The sequence below is a fragment of the Mustela lutreola genome, chromosome 8, assembly GCF_030435805.1.
Source record: "Mustela lutreola isolate mMusLut2 chromosome 8, mMusLut2.pri, whole genome shotgun sequence".
Taxonomy (NCBI): Eukaryota; Metazoa; Chordata; class Mammalia; order Carnivora; family Mustelidae; genus Mustela; species Mustela lutreola.
This window is the reverse complement of record NC_081297.1, coordinates 26,036,148-26,061,111: the sequence shown is the minus strand read 5'-3', so window position 1 is coordinate 26,061,111 and position 24,964 is coordinate 26,036,148. Positions and strand designations below refer to the sequence as shown.

At 37.4% G+C, this 24,964-nt stretch overlaps 1 protein-coding gene and 1 long non-coding RNA gene across 9 annotated transcripts in view; one reads left to right on the top strand and one right to left on the bottom strand.

The window, feature by feature from the left end:
* Positions 1 to 647, bottom strand: part of LOC131838260 (uncharacterized) — a 10,948-nt gene extending 10,301 nt beyond the window's left edge. The window contains exon 1 of the long non-coding RNA XR_009356535.1: positions 517 to 647. This is a non-coding gene — a long non-coding RNA (uncharacterized LOC131838260). The remainder of the gene's footprint in view (positions 1 to 516) is intronic.
* Positions 93 to 24,964, top strand: SUV39H2 (SUV39H2 histone lysine methyltransferase). Of its 8 annotated transcripts, none has more exons than XM_059184060.1 (7): positions 93 to 722; positions 2,974 to 3,119; positions 16,162 to 16,833; positions 18,915 to 19,061; positions 20,438 to 20,567; positions 22,621 to 22,694; positions 24,268 to 24,964. In XM_059184060.1, exons 1-7 carry the CDS (start codon positions 299 to 301, stop codon positions 24,277 to 24,279), a joined length of 1,605 nt encoding a protein of 534 aa, XP_059040043.1. In that variant the 5' UTR covers positions 93 to 298; the 3' UTR covers positions 24,280 to 24,964. The 8 variants fall into 8 exon arrangements, 7 of the variants coding, with proteins under 7 accessions (XP_059040043.1, XP_059040041.1, XP_059040045.1 ...); XR_009356530.1 differs by having other exon boundaries at positions 95 to 722; positions 21,356 to 22,694; XM_059184058.1 differs by having other exon boundaries at positions 22,621 to 24,964.

The following is a 24,964-nucleotide window of genomic DNA, read 5'->3' as shown; positions in this document are numbered from 1 at the left end:
TCGAGGTAGGCTGGCTGCTAACTCAGATTGCGCCGCTTGGCCGGGACTGCGGGCGCGCCCCACCCCCCCAACCCCCGCATGCGGCTCCCTAGCCCTCCCGCGCGTAGGGATGGGGCTTGGGGCGCATGCGCGCTCGCCGCTGCGGCCGGGGTCGGTCTCCGGTGACGTCAGGACGCGTCGCAGATTCCAGCCCCCAGCCCCGGCCCCCCGACTCCCGCGCAGGTCGGGCAGGGGCGGGGCGTCAAGCCAGCTGAGCTATCCCGTCAGACCGCGCCAGTTTGAATGAAAGCTCTTCAAGATGGCGGCGGCCGGGGCCGAGGCGCGAGGAGGTGAGGGCTGGAGAGCGGCACTCCTCAATATCCCCCGTTCTCCAGGCAAACTCCCAAGGCCCAGGAAGCGGGGCCGGGATCCGTGGGGCCGCCAGAGCGCGACGCGGCGAAACGCCGCCTTCCACTCTGCTGACACCTTGGCCCCTAAAGGCGCCCCGCGGGCTTCACCCTTCCCCCGGTCCCTGACCCTTCTCACGGCACGGCCCGCTCGCTCCCCGCAGTCTCCTCCTGCGCCTGGCTTCGGCGGGGCCCGGTCCGCGCGCCCTGCTCTGAGGTCGGCTGTCTCTCGCTCCGCGGAGGTCCTGTGGCCCGGCCCCCGCTGCCCGTTGGGCCGGAGGCCCCTCCCCGCCTGGTCGCCGTGTGGAGGTATTCGGGCGGCCGCCGCTGCTCCTGGTAATCCCCGGGGGGGTGCTCGAGGGCCTGTGGGCACGCGTGTGGTTTACTCCTTTGTGGTGGTTTGGGCGGGACGTTTTGTGTTCGCGCTGGCTTTTTAACCGGGGAGCGGGAAGGACCCGGTGGTGTAAATGTGACCTCAGTATCAGAGGAAGAAAGAAATTGGGGCTGAAGTGTGAACCCTCAGGAAATAAGTGAGCATACGCCTCAGTATGGACGCACTAGAAGGGTAAATTCCCCGTCGGAGAATATCCCAGTAAGTGGGTGTTTGAAGACGTAGCCTCTGGCTTAAGGTAATTTTTATACCCACCGGGAACTTGGGTGTTACTTATGCGGACGCCAGAGAATTAGATACCTAGCGTGTAGTGCTTGTGTGTGCGCTCCTGCCTGCCGCGCGCACCCCCTGAAAGACTGGAATTTTCAAGGCATTCTAGAATTTAAAGTGTTTGCTTGCACTGCTCTCCACCTAGATTATGAGCTCGTTATCCCCAAACTTTTCTTCCGCTAGAGGTTAGTGGGAACCTAGTGTAAGGTTTTTGTAGTGGTAATGAAATGTTTAATCTTCCAAATGAATTATCTTATACATCATTATAGATCATCGGAATTGTTAACCAAGGGTTTGTGGTTTTTTATGTTACAGTCTTTTTCTCAAAAATAGCGTTTCTGTTCAGGCTTGTCTTGAACCTCAGGTTAAACTGGATAAAATGGTAGCGACAACAAGACATACACAGCTTGGGTGATATCCAAAAGGAACCTCCTTTGCCCGAGATCAGCATAGTGAGGGTAACTTTACACAAAGCATCCCGAAGTTTTTTTAAATGGAAGGCATTTTAAGTGGTCATTTCTGTTACACCACTCTCCTACACCCAAACCACTCACTACTCCACAGTAAGCAGTCACTCCCCCCCATTTTTTTTTTTTTTTTGAGAAAATACCTTTCATTTTTGTAGTCTAGAATTATGAATCTTTTGTGGAAAGCGAGGTGGTGGAAATCGTGCTTCAAGGTTTCTGACAATGAAGCCCCAGTATGAGTTGGGAAGGGTGAGGGAAGGATATAGTAAGCTGCCGTGTGTTCCCTCTTCCTTCGAAATTTACCTCAAAACAAAAGGTTATCAGAGCTACCTTGGAGAGCTACCAAGTAAAGCTTGAATTTACTGGTAGATTTTGTTTGTTTAATTCCACTTAACTCCCACCCATACATTTTTTCAGTGAATCCGAAATCTGGAAAGATGGAAATATCACTAACGTCAGGTAGGCAGATAGCAAAGGCTGGGGCAGAGGACCCTTGATTCTCTGGAGTGCTTACCATAACACTAGCAATAAAACCAACTTTATTACATATTTCTAAACATCAGTTTGCGGTAACATATTTTATATGCCATATGGTAGCATACTGTTTACAGAAATTTGTAAGTAAAAATCTTCAGCATATTTAGTTACTGGCTCCTCTAAGGTTAAGTATGAGTGTGTCTGATTTTTTTTTTTAATTGGGTATATGGATTATGTAAATTGATTACTCTGTTTTATAAATCTTGGCTTTAAAAACAATACAGGAAATGAGTATTATGAAAATAAATTCTTCATTATTTGTTATAATTCTTGGGCTCATTTACCTTGATAATAATACAGCATAGGCAAAATAATAAAGTTAAAATTTCCTTCATTCTGGAATGGGAAAAGTAGGGCATGTGATGTAAAACTATGATACTATAGAGTTATATTTCAATTAGATTTCATTTCTTATTGACCAACTAAGAGAAAGGGAGAAAGTTGTTTTTAATAACTTGTAAGGATGTTTTAAAATATATTTATTTTTAATAAGTTTGCCTTAGAGATCTACATTTTATTAAAACCAATTATATTCTTTGTATTCTATGCAGAATATAATGGAAAAGGTAAAAACCTTATCTCTGTAGACCTTTGCATCTATATGTAATTTTAAGAAAGCTTACAGACCTGAAACTTTTTGTTCAGGTGGTTTAGTAGAAATTAATTTACATTAAGCATAGTAGGATAGAGACCTATGGAAAAAAATCCAAGAAGATCAGTTTACCAAAATAGTTGCTTAATGCTTAACTTTTTCTTGAAGGCACGTAAATGGTTTCTTGTCATATGAATTTTCAGTCCTATAAAATTGCCAGTTGAAGGGTGGGATATAGAGGTCTTAAGTTTTTCCTTTTTTTTTTTTTTTTTTTTTTGCTTTAATTGAGTAGCTACTTCATTAGTAAAGAATTCTATTTTCTTATTGTAGCTTGGTGTGTGCCTTGCCTAGTTTCACTTGATACTCTTCAGGAATTATGTAGAAAAGAAAAACTCACATGTAAATCGATTGGAATCACCAAAAGGAATCTAAACAATTATGAGGTGGAATACTTGTGTGACTACAAGGTAGTAAAGGTAAGGCAAATATCTAGCCCCTTAAAAGAGACCTAATCAGACTTCAATTCAGTATTTCATATTTCTGTAACCTAAAAAGAACCTTAAAAGTAAGCAAAAGCTCTTAATGTTAAAAATTCTAAGCCATAATAAATTTATATGTCCTAGCATCTATATTGCCAAGTAACACTGAGAGGATTTTGAAGCATTAAATGTTCTCACATTAGAATATTTTAAGGTGCTTATATCATTCTACATCCAACTCTTGATTATCTCCATGTGGGTTACCAGAGCAAATGTTTTACCTCATATTGGCTTCTCCTGTCATTCATTTTGTTCCTGAATCATATTTCCCCACTATCATCTGAAATAAACCTAGAAATTCAAACCCAATTTTTTAGTGCCATTGAATCTCCTCGGGAAGCATTACCATTTATATGTCCTGTATCATGTCAAACTCCAGATATTAGGGAGGTTCTGTGATGCAGTAGGATGGCTTGGAGTTTGAAATCATTTTTGATCTTCGGTTGGTACTTGGAGACTTTATCAAAGTCATTTAACTTCTCTGGGCCTCACTTGATTCCTGTTTCTCTTTAAAATGACAAGTTTGGGGCACCTGGGTGGCTCAGTGGGTTAAAGCCTCTGCCTTGGCTCAGAGCCTCAGGCTCTCTGCTCCTTGGGGAGCCTGCTTCTTCCTCTCTCTCTGCCTTCTCTCCTGCCTCTCTCTCTACTTGGGATCTCTCTCTTTCTGTCAAATAAATAAATAAAATCTTAAAAAAAAAAATGACAGGTTTATTTTCCTAAGAACCTTCCTCAATCTAAACCTTATGATCTATTTTTGAGTAATTCATCATCTTTCTTTTGCCTGTTCCTCTCCAAGAACTCTTTTTTGGTCATTTAGTTGTCATTTCTTTCAGACATATGAATTAGAAATTCTCCTCCTTTGTCTTTCATATTTATTCAGTCATTAAATCCAGTTCTTCCTTTGAAACATCCATCATCTTTTCATTTAATTACCTTTCCCACTCAATGGGATTTTATGATCAAGCATTTCACTAGACTCTTCAGCAACCTTCAACCCCAAAACAGCCCAGTCACCTGGCATCTCAGTGTATAAACTGGCCTGACCAGTCTAGCCAAAAATATCCTATAATCACACATACTCACACCATTAAAGTTTATTTCTAATCTCACTCCACTTAGTTCTACATAAGGTTTTTATCTGTTGCTTTCTTTTCCTTTTCTTGTCAGTAACTTTTCTAACTTCTATTACTTTTTTGGACTTCTTACTCTATCCTTCATCTTTATATTCAGCCACAGACAGGGAAGTATTTACTTCCCTTTCTTCTATTTCTGTGAAAAATGGGTTCCTTCAAGTATGAACTCTCAATTTACTTTTACACCAGTTAGCTCTATCTTTGCTGTCCCTGTTTTTCGGTTTTCTTCCTCCATCCCCGTTAGGATTTTTCTTAATCCCTGATGCTTTTGTGTGTGTGTGTGTGTGTGTGTGTGTGTGTTTCCACTGACTTCTCTCAGTAAAACCTATTCAGGTTTCCCCCAGTCTGTCTTCGACCTTATCTCCGTGCTCAAGCATTCCTGTCTTCTGCTTCGTTTCCAACTATCTTTTTAAAACAGCTTTGTCCAGATGTATTTTACATACCGTACACTAATTTAAATTAAGGTGTACAATTCAGAGCTTTTAGCATGCTCTCAGAGTTATTTGAAAGTTGCCTATGGTGATGGTTGCACATTTTCATTACACCAAAAAGAAACTCTGCACCACTCAGCCACCACTCCCCAAACCTCCCCACTCTTTCCCCATTGGCCCTACCCAACCTGTAATCTACTTTCTGTTTCTGTAGATTGCCTGTATGGACAATTCACACAAACAGAAGCTTACAATATGTATGTGGTTCTTTGTGATTGGTTTCTTTTATTTAGCATGGTGTTTTCAAGGTTTGTCTATGTTGCAGCATGTATTAATACATCATTCCTTTTTATTGCCAACTATTTCATTATAGGGATATGGCATATATAATTTACTCTGTACTTGGACATTTGTGTTATTTCTGTTTGGGGGATATTATAAATAATGCTGTTATAAACATTCATGTAGAGTATTTTGACGGACATGTTTTCACGTCTCTTGGATATATACCTAAGAGTTGAATTGCAGGTTCATACAGTTTGTGTTTAACCATTTGAGGAAATGCCAAACTTTTCCAAAGGAATACTCCCACTAGCAGTGTTACAAGTGTTTCAATTTCTCTACCTCCTTACCAACACATGTTATTATCTGACTCTTTGATTATAGCTCTCCTAGTGGGTGTGGAGTAGTACCTCCTTGTGGTTTTGATTTGCATTTCTCTGATGGTTAATGATGCTGAGCATCTTTTCATGTGCTTTTCAGCCATTTGTGTATCTTTGGAGAACTGTCCATTCTGAGCCTTTGCCCAATTTTTAAAATTGGGGTTGTTTTAAAATTAAATAATTGTAATAGTTCTTTATATGTGCCAAATAGTCCCTCATGAGATACACAGTTTATAAAAATTTTCTACTGGGGTTTGTCTCTTCACTTCTCATGAAATTTTTAACTCACTTTATAATGATTTATGCCTCTCTCTGTGAACTCCTAATTCCAAATATGAGGACCTCAAATCTTACTCTCCTTAGCAATGTCTGACACTGTTGGCCTCTCTTTTCTTTGATATACTCTTGTCCAAGGAGAGACTGCCTATGCTCATACTCCATATCTACCATCTATTAGTTCTGTGGCTTTTAGCAAATTACTTAGCCTCTCTATTTCATCACTTATAAGATGAGGATACTTGTAGTATCCATCTATAGGGTTATGATTAGCATTAAATGAGTTGATGTAGATAAATGCTTACAACAGAGACTGACCTGTGATAGTCATATTGTAGAAGTGTTGTCTATCATTGTTACTTATCTCTAGCTCCCTCCTTTTTCTACCTATTTTTCTTACTATTCTTTCTGAATCTCCTTTTTTATCTCTTGGCTGTCCTTCCTCTGAAAGTAAATAACCTCCACAGCGCTGCCCTTGGCCCTCTTCTCACCTTGAAGTGACTCTGTAGATGACCTCTTTCCCCATGGTTTCTACTTCTATCTGTTTGACTTATGATTGTCAAATCTTTTTTTTAATTTTTTTTTATTTTTTATAAACATATATTTTTATCCCTGATTGTCAAATCTTTGTGAGGCATAGACCTCTTTATGAACTTCATTTCAAACTGGACACTGTACAGGTTCCCATATTCAGCATATTCAAAACTGTACCTGTTTTCCTCCCTCAAATCTGCATCCTGATGTAGTAGTGCTCCGTATCTAAACTAACAAAACCGTAATACCTCCATTTACATAACATTTTAAGATCAGACATTTTCAGTTCTTCCTTTCTTCCTACCATCTAATAGGATAGAGGCTACCCTCTACCTCCCCTCTCTTTGTGTTTTCCTGTTCATTCTTGCTGTACTTGAACAGTTAGTTACATCAGGGTCCATGCCTACATTGAACGCGCTACTTTTATTCTTATACAGGATTCTGACTACTGTGGTTAGGTTTTAGATAGCTTTTGCTCTTTTGCTCCTTTGTTCTTCTCATCAGTCCTTTTGGCTTCTGTTTTGGAATAAGCACCCTTACTTGCACATTTCGGTCCCTCATTTCTTCTTGTTTCTAGCACAAATTACTTTATAAGCTGGTATTATTTCAATATACCGCTCCCTTTTTTCTTTCTTCCCTCTCACACTCAGGGCACATACCCCTCCATTCAGCTCTTAAGAGACATTGTTTCAATACCATATTCCTCAAAGCCATTACAGATGTTTCTAAAACAGTTCTGATTGCTTTAGGGCCTTGCTATAGACCTTTTAATGGCTACCAATCTAAGCTTGCTTTAGACCTTTTAATGTCTACCAATCTAAGCTGAGATCTTTTGTACTGAAGTTCTTTATTATCTGGCCATCAGCTATCTTTCCAGCTTCATCTCCTACTTTTTTTTTTTTCCATCTCCTACTTTATACGGAAATACGTATAAATTCTTTTATTTAGCTAACATTTAATGAGCACCTACTATGAGCTAGGCACCCTTGTACCCTTTTGCTGTTCTCATCCAGTTCCCACTTTGGAATACTGTAGTTCCCTTTCTTTCCTTGACAGAATTCTCTTTGGCCTGGAAAGTTGAGCTGAAAGGTTACCTATTTTTGAAGCTTCTTCCCTCTCCCATTTCCCTAAAATTAATTGCTTTATAGTCAGAACTTAATGAACACTGTTCTTACTATTCTAGAACTTGACACATTTTATAGCTTGGTTTCATACCTTCTCTGCTAAATTGGCAACCATGTAGGGCTAGGACTCTGTCTTACTGTAGTTTCTAGTACATAAGGGGTATTTAGTTAATGCTTAATGAATTGAATTGGCTTTTGCATTAGTGATTTTCCAATCCTCACAATCACCAGTAGACTAGATCTTCTTAGCTTCATATTTAGATTACAGAGGCAATCTATCAACTAATAGCTCCTATATCATCTTTCTATCATTTCAATAAACATTTGATTTCTTTTGTGTGTCTGGTACGACATTAGATTCTGGGAAAAATAAAGATTAATCAGAAACTCTCACCTTAAGGAACTCACAGCCTGCTGGAAAGATGGACAAGTAAACCATCCACTACAGTATAGTATAATAAACGCAGTAGCAGACTTCATTATATATCTGTGGGAGGTGCACCAGGGCCAGGTCACAGAAAGCTTCCCAGAAGAGGGGATATCGCACTGAGGCCTAAAAAAAGACAGGTACACTGTCACTCAGAGTTTTTCTACAGAGAATGGAGTACTAGAATGTGGGAGTGGGAAAGAATGAGAGATAAATGAAGGAACTTTCACAGCATTCTCCAGTAAGGGGGAATCACTTGCCCAGTTATCTGGGCAAGAAATTATAATGTTTAAATTAAAGGAGATAAAGAGAAATAAGTAAATTTTTTAAAAATTATCATGCTTATAAAATGTACAATTCTATGATTTAGTGGTTAGGATTGGGTAGAAATCCAGCAGTGAGGGAATCCACATGTATGAAAACATGGGCTTCTGACTTGTAGTGGTTTAGATAATACTGCCTACCAAGACCCAGCAATATAGGAGGATTAACATAGAAGGACCGTGTTGGGTTTGGAAGTGAAGGTTGAGAACATTTAAGTGTAAGATGATTGGTACATGGTTGAGAATGTGGCTTTAGGTCAGAATGAGAACTGGAAACAGATTTTGAAGTAATTGGCAAAAAGATAGCAGTTGAAGCTTTGAGAATGGATACAGTTACCCATTAATTAACATATTTATTGCCATCTGCCATGTCAGATACTAGGGATCTCAGCAATTAATGACAGCGGTATGGCCCTTGATACATGGAGTTGATCTTCTAATGAGGATAGAAAACCTTAAATGTAATTGTACAGCGTACTTAGAGTTGAGGTAAGTGCTAATGTAACAGCAGGTTGTAACATCTAGAGAAACTAGGCAGCCGTTCCTAAGAAATGTTGTTTAAACTCAGTCCCAAAGGATGGGACGAGAAGTAGGGAAGGGTCTTAAGGCAGAAGAGAACCTGAAATCTTCAAGGAGTAGAAAGTGTGAGTGGAACATAGTCAGCAAGAGGGATCGAAAGGATCCCTAGAATGATGTGGAGGACCCAGAGAGCACAGCTCCCTACACTCCAAGAAAAGAATTTGGACTTTATTTTAAAAGCAGTAGGGAAACATTTAGTGGTTTTGACCAGGGGAATGACATAATGAGATGGATGTGTTGAAGTTGGTGTTCTGGCTCTTGGGCCATGAATGGTTTGAAAATGGTTAGAGGCTACTGTAGTATCAAGCAAAGAAAATGTGAGAAGAGAACCCTTAGACTGATGAGTAGTAGGGGGGGAATGGGGGGAGGGGTTCTCATGGGAAGAACTATAAAAGCAATGGAGACAAACTGGCAAGAAAGGTAGGAAGAAAACCAGAAGAATCAATCATGAGACCTGAGGGAAAGGTAGTGTCAGCACAAGAGGGAAGAAGCCAATGGGTCACAGAAGAACCATGAGAGACCTGTTAGATTGAACAATGGAAGGGTCATTGATGCTGTTAGAGCCATATATATATATATATATATATATACATATATATATATATATATTTGTGCATGGATAGAAGTCAAAATAGAATGAATTAAAGAATAAATTAGAGGGGAAGGATTCCTGGGTTGCTCAGTCAGTTGGGTGACTGCCTTCGGCTCAGGTCATGATTCCAGGGTTCCTGGCATGGAATCTAGGCATCAGGTCCTGGCATGGAATCCTGCATCAGGTTCCTTGCTTGGTGGGGAGCCTGCATCTTCCTCTACCTACCACTGCTCTTGCTTGTGCACTCTAGCTCTCTCTCTCTCTCTCTGACAAATAAAATCTTAGAAAGGAAGGGAGGGTGGAAGGGATGAAGGAAGGAGAAAGAAAAAAAGAAGAGGAAAGAAAAGTAAGAAATTAGAGGTGAAAGTAGAGTCAAGTAGTATGGACCATGCTTTGAAGAATTCTAGCTTTGAAGAAAGGGAGAAAGGACTATGCAAGTTTTAAAGGTGTTTATAATTATATATTTAAAAATCTGCAAAGGCAGTCTATGTATGTGATTTTAGAAATCTAATGTTTTAGAAAGCGAACTTACACTGAAAAGAAATCTTCACCCCTGTGACCTTTAGTCTCCCATCTCTCAACTTTTAGTAATTAATCCTATCTTTTTGAAATTCCTTACATATTCCAGCATTTATATCTCAAAGGTGGTTTGGTTTAATATTGCTTTTAAAAAATGAGGGAGACTTAAAGGGCACCTGCCTTCAGCTCAGGTCATGATCCCAGGGTCTGGGGATCTAGCCCCGCATCAGGCTCTCTGCTCAGTGGGGAGCCTGCTTCCTCCTCTCTCTCTGCCTGCCTCTCTGCCTACTTGCGATTACTGGCTGTCAAATTTTAAAAAAAAAAAAAAAAAAAAAAAAACCTTTAAAAAAAAAAATGAGGGAGGCTAAAAAAAAAAATCAGGGAGGTTTAAATGCTGGTGAGAACAAGTAGGGAGAACCTCTAAAGACAGAGGTGGGATAATTGATGAAGTACATCTCTTATATCTGCATCCACCTTTTCCCTAGTTACATGTCCATGGAAGGGTGGAAATTAAGGGAGTTTCTCTTTTCTCTCTGCATTAGGAACAGAGGTCTAGTGAGACCGAAAATAACAGGGGAGGTAGTGGGATTGTGGCCTTGAACAAAATGGAGGAGTTCTGAAATAGCCAGTTTGGGAAATGGAATGAACGCTCACTGGAGGAACAGCAAGGCTCTTACTATTGTGAGTTCATGTTGGGGTCCACTTGAACAATTTGTGGTAGTGTCAGTCCTATATGGTTTTTCTGCACCATGTTCTTGCCATGTTCACCTTTCATATGGAAACATTTCTGACAAAACTCTGAATTCTCTTTATTAACATACTTAGCTCATCAGTGAAGAACGAGAACCCCCATGCACATTGGTAAGGCTTCTCCCTTAACAAGCATATATTAAGAAAGAAATACTTGGGATGCCTGATGGCTCAGTTGGTTAAGCCACTGCCTTCGGCTCAGGTCATGATCCCAGCGTCCTGGGATGGAGTCCCACATCGGGCTCCTTGCTCAGGAGGAAGCCTGCTTCTCCCTCTGCCTCTGCCTGCCTCTCTGTCTGCCTGTGCTCACTCTCTCTGATGGAAAAAAAAAAAAAAAAAAAAAGAAAGAAAGAAATACTACCAAAGCTTTGACTTCATAAATTATCCAGGTAGTTCTGTGTCTCTAGAACCACCACAGAGCATGGCTCATACTGGGAGAATTGTCCACATCTAATGTAGATTAATATTCCTGAAAGACTGATTGCACTCAGAGGGGTTTGTTAAGAACTAGAATAACATAGAAATCATTTGACTAAAATCCATATTTTAGGCATCAGGAAAAGAAAGGGCTTTTCTAGGGTCATGTTGCTCAGTTGTGTCAGTCTTAGGCCACTAGCCCAATTCTCAGAATTGCTACTTGGTTAGTTTACTGGCCTGAAAATCCAGTGACTTTCCATGGAACACTAGTGTTTTCATAATTAGATTCAGGTTGTTCTACCACTAATACTGAAAAAGATGATTTCAAAACTTGATGGAAAAATCAGCTAACAGGAAGATAGTTTTTGTTTTTTTGTTCTCTTTTTTTTTGTTTGTTTGTTTTGGTTCATATATATATTAGGGTTTTGTGCTTGCTGCCACTTACTGGCTGTAGACCGCTGATGAAAGAATAAATACTGAAAAAAACACAAGTTAATATCCGGATCAAACTTAACCGGTTGTATTTCTTTTAAAGATCCATATGGTTACTCTAGTGATTTTTTTTTTTTTTTATATTGCATACATGTTGGTAGTCGTATTTTTTGTTTTGCATTCAGAAACATTTAGTCAAAGCGTAGGATATAGTAGGCTATTGTGCTTGATTTGGGGGCTATGAAGAATAAGATTTCATCACTCTTGGTCTCTGGTTAAGTTTAGAAATGGGAACAAGAGGATTGGCAGTAGGCAGTTCTTCCTGGGTGAGAGAGGCAGGAAAGACTTCACAGGGTAGGTGACATTTTGAACTGACTTCTGAAGATGAATAGGTTTTCCATACATAAAAAATGAGACCAAAATAAGTTCATTATGGAAATGTAAGAGGCCATTTTAATTAGAACTTTGTAAAGAAAGGGGTGAAAAGGCCTGGCATGTTCAAATATTAGCAGCCATGATTCAGGATGGCCTCAGTATGGCTAGAGAGGGTTATGTGAATGGGGCCATGCCGGAAGACTGTGTTAGGCATCAAGGACCCAATCAAGAATGATCTTTGTTATAACAGGAAGTTTGAACTTCATTCTTTAGGCAGTGGGGGAGCCATTAAAATTCTTAAGCAAAAAAGTTACAGAATGACTGGTGCTATGGATTTCTTATTTTTGTAAGAAAACTTAAAGATAAATTAGGGTGTCGTCAGTTTGGAGGTAGGGAAACAAATTAGAAGATTAATTTAGTAATCCCAGCAAGAATTGAAGGCCTGAAATAACTAGAGCTGTGGTAGTAAAGATGGACAGTAACAAGTATCCAGAGAAACTTGGTGACGGTTTGAGAAGGAGAGTCTATATTGAGCTCCTAGTTTGTGACTCATGTGACTGGGTAGATGATGGGTAAGATTACCCTTGATAGGGAACAGTGGGGGAAATCCATTTAGGAAGGACAGTGGTGAGTTCCATGGAGATAGATGGATATGAGAACCTGCTGGACATCCAGTAGGCTATTGGATGCATGGATGTGCTGATAAAGTTTTGGAAATCTTCAGTATGTAATTGACACCTCTGGAGCATTTAGAGAGCATTTAGAGCAAGGATTCTTAACCTCTGGAATCCAAATATTCTCCATTATCCAAATTAGTATATATGTGACTTTTGTTAGGGGAAGGTCCATAGCTTTCTTCAGATTTTCAAAAGTGATAAATACTTGGTGTGGGAAGGGGCCTAGGACAGGGCCCCAAGTATCTTCATTAAGTGATGGCAGTGATAGTGAGTAGTCTCAGCAAAGAAGGCAGTAAAGGAACAATAATAGTAAAGAGAGAAATGTGATGTCAAAGCCCAAGTCAAGTAACATGTAGACCGAAGAGTCATTGGCTTGGCAATTAGAAAACTTGTAAATTGTTTCTAATAAACAAGATGGAATCAGATGTATTTGTATGTTATGAAGCTTCCCACAGAACCCCCATGGCTTTCTAAGAATTATAAAAACCATTGGCCTACAAAAAAGTTCAATGCCTCTGTCGAGTGTTCAGGGCTAAAATTTGCTCTTGCCTTGCTGTTACAGTTTAACCTCTCCCTTCAGTATTCTGAACTAGCCAAAGCAATCTCTTCACTGTTTTCTGGATACTTCATACAAATCTTAGCCCCACGCTTTTGCTGGTGTTTTTCATCCTGCCTGCCCTGTTCCCTGCACAACAAATCCTAGCAGTCTTTCACAGTTTAGTTTGTTCTGCTTTCTCTGTGCTCCTTTCTGACTATATTGATTTTCTCCTTTATATCAGTGGTAATTACTGTCTTGTTTTGTCATTTAAAATTGTACCGCCTTGCATTGCTACTTACTTTATATGTTAATGCCACCTTTTCCCAGTGAAGTTTACTCCTGAAGACTAGCAGTACCTTGCATCTCATCACACCCCCTAGTGGCTTGAGCTTTCACATACTTATTTTAAATACTAAAATATTTGAACGAATTTAACCTGAGCCAAATATAGTGGGGGAAAATGTGTTTAAGAAAAAATTCTTGTGATGCATTCTAAATGATACAGGAGTGATTGACGGGTCATTTTACAACTGTACTCCATTTCTATGGGTAATCAAGAGTTGATTGCGTATCAGAATAAAATACTGATAATGTGAGGCTTATGAACTTCTGGGCTTTTTATTTGGAATTTTTAATGAATTAATTAAATTTGTTAGGCCAAACTAATTTTTCTGTGTAAAATAACTAATTTTTTTCAAGATGGAAATATCTTTTTTTGGATTTAAAGTAAAATGCACTTACTAAAATAAGTCTACAAGTAGAAATAAAATATTACTAGTATTTCTATACAAACATCCAAAGGCACTCACATTTTATAAACATCTTTACCATCCGTAAATTAAGTAGGTACTGATGGGGTTAACATACAAAACTTATTGACATACAATGCAGCTGGCTCATTACTAAACAATATGCATGGAACCTGACTTCAGTGTCATGGTGTTACTGGTTTTGCTGAATGATAATTTAGCTTAATCTGATTTGAAGCCAGTGTTTGTCTTTCTTCCATTATTTGCTGGAAACTTTTGGCATAATCCAGGGTTATGGTAGGAAACTGTAGCAAAAAAGGGGGGTGGGCAGAGTTGCATTGCTTTATTCCAGAGTCAAAAAAATTAAAAACTTTTAGTTAAGAAGTAGAATAAATACGTTAGATACTCCTATGTGGGTCACATTGTTGTTGAGCAGATATCTACTAACATAAATCCTAAATTGTAGTAGTTACCTGACAGGAGCCTGTGTAACAGTAAGCCAGTTTGACTAACATTTCAATATGTTTAAGCTTTTCCTTTTTTTCCCTGAAATCAGAATATGTATTTTCAAAAGAGTACAGTTTTTGTGCATATCCTCACACCTTAATTTAACCACAGTTTTTAAACCGGTAAAGCATATTTTGACCATTTTCATAAAGAAGGAAGTTCCTTTAATTCACAAGCACTATTGCTTATTGAGTAGAATATACTAAAACATTGAGACAGATCAGTGGGAAGAAAATAAACTAACTCAGTGGCTGAGTGACTTGCTTCAGCATAGCTGCCCGGGGGCTCCTTTACCCCAGTTTGTGGCTCAGCAGCATTTCCTAAATGTTCCAGGTTATTTGGCCTGAGTAAATTATGAATAGTAAAACAAGTGTTATATGTATCCTTTATAATAAAAACTTAATAAAAATTAAAATTTTTTAATAAAAATTTCAGGGAAAAGCAGGTGTATCCCAATTAAGTTTTTAATCCACATCCATGATTTAAAATAACTAAAAACTGTAGAATATACAGTTTAATCCCTTTCATATTTTAGAATGTGGATATATGTGAGTTATTCTGGCGGACAAAGAAAAAAATTGAAGGACTTTAGAGTTTTATTATACACACTTAACTACCTTTTTTAAGAGAAACTTAACATGGCATTCCCTGATTTTAAGGGAAGAGAACCTAGTCAAGTCGCTGGGGTAGGAAGGCAAAATTCTAGGGACCAACAGCAGTGTGAGAGCTAAATCAAAATGTTTGCTCTTTGATGGGTTGAGTGCCTGCTACCTTCTCCATTCACGGGTGAGTCTAAATAAGGTAAGAATTCTCTGGATTCATGATGTCCAGTAAAATAATATAAGCTACATAAATATAACTTTAAATTTTTAGTAATCACATTAAACAAGTGAAATGAAACAGGTGAGACTGCTTTTAGTAATAAATTAATTGGGGGCTTCTGGTTGGCTCAGTCGGTAGAGTGTGTGTGACTGTTGATCTTGGGTTGTGAGTTTGAGCCTCATGTTGGGCACAGAGAGTTTAAATCATTCTAATCTTTAAAAAAAAAATAATGTAGGGGCACCTGGGTGGCTCAGTGGGTTAAAGCCTCTGCCTTCGGCTCAGGTCATGATCCCAGAGTCCTGGGATCGAGCCCCGCATCGGGCTGTCTGCTCCGCGGGGAGCCTGCTTCCCCCTCTCTCTCTGCCTGCCTCTCTGCCTACTTGTGATCTCTATCTGTCAAATAAATAAATAAAATCTTTAAAAAAAAAATAATGTATTTAATCCAGTAAAAGCAATATTTTTCGGTATGCAATCAGTATTTTTCAAATGTTAAGAAATATTCTAGTTTTTTGTGTGTTTAGTGTTTGTAATTCAGTGTGTATTGCGTTTAAAGCACTCCTCAATTTGGGCTAGTCACATTTCAGGTGCTTGATAGCTGCATGCTGCTAGGAATGACTGTATTGGACATTGTCTCTCTAGAACATCTAAGGGATGTGTGCCCATGATATTGAGAAATAGAACTTGCCTTATATCCAATGTAAAATATTAAAATTCCCTACCTTAGAGGATGCCTCCATCTGTGCTGTGAAGCACTAACGCAGGTCACAGATTGTTAGTTTTGAGAATACCTGTTTCCAGGATCGAGATAAATAAGAAATACGACTTTAACAGTGACTGGCAACATATTTGTGAATTTCAGTACTCTTATCTTCATGTGCAGTTCTTTCACCTGTGCTTTCAAACATATGATGCCACAACTAAATTCTGTACATAATTTATGTAACATAAAGAAAAATGTTTTACGTTTTGTATTTCATCCACTAGAAACCTCTGACTCTATATTCTGAGCTTTATTAAGAAGAATGATAACAGCTACCTTACTCTTTAAGATACTAAATTATTTTAAGGAATTAGGACTGTCATCTGATTTCAATTTTCTTTTATATTTTAAGGATATGGAATATTATCTTGTAAAATGGAAAGGATGGCCAGATTCTACAAATACTTGGGAACCTTTGCAAAATCTCAAGTGCCCATTACTACTACAGCAGTTCTCTAATGACAAGCATAATTATTTATCTCAGGTAAACAAAGGCAAAGCAATATCTCTAAAAGACAATAACAAAGCTTTGAAACCTGCCATTGCTGAGTACATTGTAAAGAAGGCTAAACAAAGGATAGCTCTGCAGAGATGGCAAGATGAACTCAACAGAAGAAAGAATCATAAAGGAATGATTTTTGTTGAAAACACTGTTGACTTAGAGGGCCCACCTTCAGACTTCTACTACATTAATGAATACAAACCAGCTCCTGGAATCAGCTTAGTCAATGAAGCGACCTTTGGTTGTTCATGTACAGATTGCTTCTTTGAGAAATGTTGTCCCGCTGAAGCTGGAGTTCTTTTGGCTTATAATAAAAACCAGCAAATCAAAATCCCACCTGGTACCCCCATTTATGAATGCAACTCAAGGTGTCAGTGTGGACCTGATTGTCCCAATAGGATTGTACAAAAAGGCACCCAGTATTCACTTTGCATCTTTCGAACTAGCAATGGTTGTGGCTGGGGTGTAAAAACCCTTGTGAAGATTAAAAGGATGAGTTTTGTCATGGAATATGTTGGAGAGGTATGTTCACCTTATAACAAACAATGCAAGATTTATGCTTTTTTTTGTACATCAGTAACAAATATTGGTACGTTTTTATATTACCATTTGCAAGTATGTAAAAATTTCAGGTTTGAGAGAAGGGTTCACTGGCATAGTTAGAAATACAAACTTGTATATAAACAACAACAAAAACAAACAAACAAAAAAATATATATATATATAATGACAAAATTGTCTTCTTTCAGAACCATCCATTAATAGTCATTGAAACTGGAATTTGTAAAATATGACAATCAATTTTACATAAAAGCCCTAAGAAGAAAATCAGATCTAAATATCTGCTGACTTTGAAAACTTTTAGATTATAATTTATCCACTTGACTAAATATGGTTAAGTGTAGTTGGCAAAACTAAACATTATATCAATGTGAGAGACCCCGTAGACAAATGCTCTCTGAGCAAGTGTTGTAAAATAAACTTAAAAGCATTTATTGCATCCACCAGAAAATCCAAATTCCTTGTAGCTCAGCAAGAGACTCTTCTCTAAATTGCCAAAGACTGAACTGATATTCTTGTATATATAATGTAAATTTAGAAAAAAATAGTATTTGTATGTACAAAATATACTATTTTGAGCACCTTGTGTTTTAACTCGTTAATCCTTTAAATAACTGGGAGGTAGCAGTGTTACCTCCATTATTATAGATGAGGAAACAGGCACAGAGAAGTTGAGCAACTTGCACAAGGTCACGTTGTAGTGAAGAAGAGCCAGGATTCAAAACCAAGTCTCTAAGATGAGTGTGCTTTGCCCCTGAGCTACACTTCCTCAAACTGGGTGAAGGATTAAGTCATGACTAGAATACAAGTGTAACTAACGTATCTCAGGTTGTCACATCTGACATTTTAAAAGTTATGTGGAATTAGGTCATGTATAATTATCTGTATTCATCTAGAATACTGAGATTAAATTGGAACCCTACTTCGATCCTTCAATTTTTAGACAACAGCAGATGATTGTAAATCACTATTTGAGATCTTGTATACCAGATCTTGTATAATCAAATTCTTTTTGTATAATCAAATTCTCCCATTTTGGCTTACTGACTGCAGTGGTTAAGTCTGGTTGACACCAAGAATCACTTTAGACATTTTTGGTTTCCTAAGCTGAGCATCTGGTAAAGCTGTGTTCTTAGAACTGTAGATGATGGTTTTGAGCTACAGAATTTCATGAAAACGGCTGATTCAGCAAAACTAAACTTTGTCCATACAGTTGACTGCAAATTTAGCATGCCTTCTTTCCTGTAGTAACAAATTTCCATTTGTAACTGCACAGATTAGTTCCAGGAATAATAACATTTTAGAGTATCTTTACTTTTTTTTTTAATTAACATATAATGTATTACCGGTTCAGAGGTACACGTCTATGATTCTTCAGTCTGTGTAATACCCAGTGTTCATCTCTATCACATGCCCTCCTTAATGTCCATCAGCCAGCTACCTCATCCCTCTACACCTCCCCCCCACCCCCAGCAACCCTCAGTTTGTTTCCTCTGATTAAGAGTCTCTTAAGGTTTGTTCCCAACTGGTTTGATCTTGTTTTATTTTTTCCTCTCTTGCCCCTATGATCCTCTGTTTTGTTTCTTAAATTCTACATATCAGTGAGATCATACAATAATTGTCTTTCTCTGATTGACTTATTTCGCTAAGCACAATACCCTCTAGTTCCATCTGTGTCGTTTAAATGAGTATCTTTACTTGTAAATTTAGTCCTTTACATTCCCTTATGTCCTGCAGAAAGCTATAATTGGGTAGCGTTTTGAACATCTGAATACATTGGAATGAAAGTAGTACTGTCTTAATTGTGGGTTGTCCTAATTCCTGTCCTAAACAGCCTTGATTCTTTTGCAGTCATTTCCACCCTTAGTTTTCCCACATATTTTCATCCAGCTCTTCTAGAGTAGTTTGTGTGAATATTTGTCTTGATGACACTCTAATTTCTTTTTAAACCTTTGTAGGCATTAGTATGTTAATAATTTATGGGCGAGTGTTTCTTCAGTTCAACAATAGCTATATAATATACTATAGTTTTTTCTTTTTAGGTAATCACAAGTGAAGAAGCAGAAAGACGGGGGCAGTTATATGACAACAAGGGAATCACATATCTCTTTGATCTGGATTATGAATCTGATGAATTCACAGTGGATGCAGCCCGATATGGAAATGTCTCTCATTTTGTGAATCACAGTGTAAGTGACACTTAAAGAGTAGACAGGACTAATCAACTTAGCAGTGTTTTTAATGATTTTCCATAGTTGAGGAATAATTATCTTTAGATTACTTACCCTTTTAATATTTCCAGAGTATTTTAATACAAAGACCTCTTAGGTTAGGTTATGGTATTATTGCTGTATTAGGAAAATTCACTACGGTACCTACCAAATACCATGCATTTTGCAGAGTTTTCATGTATGCGGCTTCATTTAATCATTCCATAACTTCGTAAGTTAGGTTTTGTCTTAATGTAGAGGATGAAGTTATTGGAGGAATTAGGCAGGTAGAAAGGTTAGAAATCACATGCAGCTGGAGGGGTTAACATGTAACATGTTAATACATATATAAAATTTAAGAACTTGTAGAGTACTTAAGTATTTAGGGCTGTTTTTCTAAATTATAAGTTAGTATTTTTAATTCATATTTGAAACAAACTTAGAATACACCTGGAACTCTAACTGTAGGATTTTATAAACTATTTGTAAAAATAAGGGAGATGAATAGTTACTGGGTACTTACTAAGTGCCCACAGATAAGGGTAGGTTATGTAGCTGCCCATCTAAGGAAGTAGGCCATGCTAAACTTTCCTTGGATTTTATACCAAGAAACTAGCTTATGTTTAAATAGGGAAATGTCAGAGACCTTCTGACTCTTTTATTAGCTTTTTTGATTGACTTAAACTTTTGCTTTAATTTTTTTTCCTAATGATAAATTTGAGATACTCTCAAAATAAATGTATTCTAAACAGGTAAACACTTAACTTTGATTTCTTAGGATGATTCACTAGATGTTCTTGCATTATCCAGAATTTAATGTAGAATTTTCAAAATATTAAAGAATAACCCAAATAGAAGTTAAAGTAATGAAACTGCATGCAGTATGAAATTTGAGTTGTATAATGCTGACTTGATTTTTTTATACTTGATTTTTTAAATAGTTATCAGTAAGGCGTAAAGGAATAGAATATAACTATAACTATTTTATTCCTTTACACCTTATTGAAATGAACTAAATACAGGTGAAATGATAATCTTATCTAGGATTTGTATGACAAGTCCTCAGAGAAGTTAAAAAGTTGAGACTGGATGAAACAGGATTGGTAAAAATGTTAATTGTTAAAGCTGCAGGGTGAATATATGTGGAATATTTTTACTAGTGTTGTGTATGTCTGAGATTTTCTATAAGTGAAAACAGTATTTTTTAATTTGCGTGCCTCAAAGACTGCTGAACAATAATGTAATTTCTAATAGAACTTAAAGTAATAGTCAAGAAATTAAATATTTTATATGGCATGTAGAAGAGCCTATTCATGTCATTTTTTACATAAATGGATTCTAATGTTCCTTTTTAGTGTGACCCAAATCTTCAGGTTTTCAATGTTTTCATCGACAACCTTGACACCCGTCTTCCCCGAATAGCATTATTTTCCACAAGAACCATATATGCTGGAGAAGAGCTCACTTTTGATTATCAAATGAAAGGTACGGTTTTCAAGTACAGTTTGATTGGTGTCCAGTTGTTTCAGTTATGAAGAAGCAGAGTAGTAAAAGACCTGAACCAAAAGATCTGAACCAAGCAAGTATTAAAGAAGAGAAAAAACGAGGTCACAAAGCTAATCTGACAGAGGTAGAACTAGAATCCAGGTCTGCCTGACCTTAAGCTGAGTAATGCTCTTTTCTCTGTATCACGTTGCCACCTGCTTTTTTTCATAAGTTCCATTATGAGAGTTTATTATACATCTTTTCTCAATATTACTTGTATTTTAAAATTGTAATGCACTTCTGAATATTGACTAAGATGTATATTCAAAAGATTGAAAATACAACTTAAATCACAAGTGAACTTAATCCATTCCTACTTGGATTTGGCTTTTTTCAAAAAAAAAAAAAAGAAAAATGATATTTTGTTTCCTTTATTTTAACAATATGTTTTTCTTTCCTTTGTTTTTTTTTTAAGTATTAATTTTTTCTAAGTATTTTCTAAGCAATCAATGTTTTTCCTTTGTTTTGGCCGCACTTTATGGCTCTTAAGTCATGTATGAAACTAAATGCGTATCAGATTTTCCCATTAATTCCCATCATTTCTGAAAGCTATTCTTAGAAATATGGGCTAATAGCATATGCTTTTATCTCTTACTAGCCCACACCATCTTTTGAAGATAATTCAGTGATTTGTTTCTGAATATACACATTTACTTAAAACTGTGATAGAAAATTTGAACTTCCTTCTGAATTGTCTTATTTCCGTATTTCTTTTTCTATGTAATCAGGTTCTGGAGATATATCTTCAGATTCTGTTGACCACAGCCCAGCCAAAAAGAGGGTCAGAACTGTGTGCAAGTGTGGAGCTGTGACTTGCAGAGGTTACCTCAACTGAATTTTCAGGAAATAGAGCTGATGATTGTAGTTTTGGTTTTTTCTAATGTTGACATTTCAAAAAAGTATTTGGGACTCTTTTCATATTATCAAGACTATATGCTTTGTTAATTTACAGTTCATGTTTCAAACTATTGGCCAAATGTATTACTGATGCTTCTGAAGAGAAGAACACAGGGTCATAGACTAATTTGAAATACACATATTTAGTAATGAGATACCAACATGAAAACTATTTACAGATGAGCATATACATACATACAAAGTCTGTGGGAATAAAGAAATGCCTCCTTTAGTGTTTAAGCATTGAACTGATAGTGAACAGTCACTCAGATCAAATATTCAACCTGCGTACACTTTGAATTTAGACAAAGGTAATCCAGTTTGGGTAAATATATACAAGTGTTATTTCTGTTCTGTTGTCATTCCTATTATTACTTACTGTACTTGTATTTGAGACAAACAGATGATACTGAATTATACTATTTTCCTACTTTCATGAAAATATTGGGTCTTACTGATCTAGAAATTTAAGGTTAAAATTAAATATAAAAGAATTTAATTACAGCTCAGTTTCATATTTTGAAGCTGTTATATGAAGCATGTATGTCTGAACCAATAATTCTTCAAGACTTTTATTCCCTTAAAAGAAAAATTTCCAAAAAGCTCTCAAATTGTAGCATGGCTGACCATTATGCTGCTTTGAAAGGATGGGGTAGTGGGACCACGGGAAGGTTTTTTGGAGTGCCAGGTAGAGGAAAGGGAGCACTTAAAGGGCCCTTCTTAGTGACATGAATTAAGAGATCCATGTAGAGTACCTCTGGTCTAAACATAAAGAGTAAAACGAGCTACCCCTGCGTGTAGCTGCCCCTAACAATAATGTTTCATACAATACATTCATGTTACATCTTCTGAATTTCAGGCAGTATTAACATTTCCACCAAATTTAATTATTTTTGTATTTCGTACAGGCCCTTCTTAAAATCTATATTTTGAACTGATACTTATTTTTTATACATGAATTTTTTAAATGTGATAAAGCTAAACTTGGCTTGGCCAAAGTATGTACCTAAATAATGAGAGCTTTTTTTACTTGAACCATGAAGACTAAAATGGAATATATTCCTTGTTTGGTTTTTGTTTTTATTTTCCTGCATAGTAAAACCTCAGTCGGGAAAAAATGTGTTTTCATCTCTCATTGCGGCATTTGTAATCATGGTGTCCAACGTAAAGGTAAGCGCAGCAAGTAAATCTGGCTTTCAGTATTCCTAATTAAATTATACCTAAGCTCATTGCCCCATTGCTTTAATGACCTACAATAAGTTTGGGTAAAATCGAACTGACTTCAAGAATGCAGCACTTCAAATATCTTCTTAATCTTGAGCCTCTTTTTTGGGAGAATGCATCTTTATTATGCATTATACTGCTACCACATGACTTTGCTCTTTCATAATATAGGGTAAATTTTTACATGTTTGGAGTCTCAGTGTATTAACCAAAATCTGCAGGTGGCAAGGATAAATACATTTTTGGGTGCCATTTCTTGGTTTTCTTTATGAGAAAATAGTCACATGGTGTGTGTGGTAAGAAAGCATCACAGATTTACAGGTGCTTCAATGGCCAACCTTACTCTGAATTATAAGTCTCACGGGTTTAAAGGTGTAATTTTAATATTTTTTTCTTAAAAAGTCTGTGTTTTACTGTCTAGTTATTCTTGTCTACTTCTTGTGGTAAAAACAAATGTAAAACAGGAGGGCAAAGGGAATGGCTATTTTCAGTAAATTTGTTTCATTTTGTCCATTTGTTAATGGGTCTTTGAGAGTTTAATTACCTGTTACTTACTTTATTAAAAAGCTAGACCTAATCAGTAAAATAGAAACTCCCTACATGAAGCTATTAAAAGCCTTTAACCATTTTAAGTCAACATTTAGCTTCTTTAGTTTCCCAAGTTGTCAGAATTTGTTCTCTCAGAATAAATATAGCCAATATTCAAGGGTAATATTTAGATTGAGTTAAAACTGTAAATCCACTGTGTGAGTTGTATTGATACTGTTTTCAGTACCTACACGAGGATCGTGATAAACAGTTGGTAATCTCAGGGTCTTCTCCCCCTCTGTGCAAAATCTAGACTGCACTTATTTTTCTTACAGTTCATTTTTCTTCAGCAAAATAAATTTAGTTTGGCATTTGATTTTCTATTTATCGTGGCTTAGCTTTGTTTCTATTTTACTGTCATTTCCAGTAAGGCTTTGTACGAAAGGGTCAAAAAACTTTGGTGCATTCCGGACTACTTGCTTTTGAGATTAGCCAAAGGTTTTTACACCGTTCCTTTTGAAGTTTATCATGGTCATGGTTGATCCATTTGAATATTAAAGTAGAATTTTACATAGCCTAAAATGGATATGGATGGATACTTGTAAAATGTCTTGAGCATTATTAGTCACCAGGTTACTTAAACACATTGTGCTAAATAAAAACTGCCTGGAACTGTAAGGGAATCTTCAATTAAAGCTCCTATTCTTTGAGCTCCTCATAAACTGGTGAGGCTGGTGCTCTCCACCCTGGACCACAGCAGAGGGAAGGGAGTCTAGACTAGTTCGGTAACAGTAGTGTGCCCAAGATCACCCGGCTCCAGGCCAGTAAACTACCTGACTAAAAGGTCCTCAATTCTGTACCGTTTGTTTAAACAAACATGTAACTCTTGGATTCCTCTGTAAGGCAAATGTGGCTAGCCACAGCACTGTTTCTAGGACTATCTTGGCATTTTGAAACTTTTTTTTTTCACATTGTTTTTTCTACTTTACAGTTCTTAAAGTAAAAATCAAATAGCCACTATACTGAGTCCTGCCCGGTCCTGTGCTCTCTCCGAGAGGCATTACTGCCCAGCGGCTGAGTGCGCAGACTCTGAGCTCGGACAGCCTGCGTTTTCAGTCCCGGCTTTCCCCCTTCCCAGCTGTGTGAACTAACCTCTCTGTGCCTTAGCCTCCTCATTTATGAATGGGGAGAATAAATTTATCTACCTCAAAGGGTGTTGGTGAGGAATAAAGGAGTTGATATCCAGCGTATAAGAGAACGGAGCATCATCCCAGAGCAAGCGCCGTACGTAAGTGTCTGCTAGTTATTCCGTACTGTGAGCTTGTACTTTAAAATCTTGGGTGAGCACAACAAGGTGGTGGTGGTGGTGGTGGTTTTTCAGTTTGTTTGAGTGCTCCTAGCCCTTAAATTCCTTCAGCTGACATTTATTATGCCAGGTTGACCTAGAAAACAGAACATGGCACTGTGTAATGTAAACTGGCGATGTGATTATAAAGTGCTAAAAACTTCAGCAGAATGTCCAGGCGTGTGGTGAGTTCCCACCTTGGGTTATAAACTAGACTGTTAAGATGAGGTCTTTGGTGTCAGTGAACATATAGTTACATTCGATTATATGATTTGTAATAATGAAGTGTAACAAATTTTTAGAGCTGTAAATAAAAAATGAAGTCTCTGGGTTCTTGCATTAG

What these genes read in the sequence shown, in the direction of transcription:
- SUV39H2 (XM_059184058.1), top strand. Translation starts at nt 299, where the DNA reads ATGGCGGCGGCCGGGGCCGAGGCGCGAGGAGGTGAGGGCTGGAGAGCG. An exon ending in GTGACTACAAGGTAGTAAAG is followed by an intron (nt 3,120 to 16,161) that starts GTAAGGCAAATA and finishes TTATATTTTAAG; the next exon opens with GATATGGAATATTATCTTGT. An exon ending in CTCATTTTGTGAATCACAGT is followed by an intron (nt 19,062 to 20,437) that starts GTAAGTGACACT and finishes GTTCCTTTTTAG; the next exon opens with TGTGACCCAAATCTTCAGGT.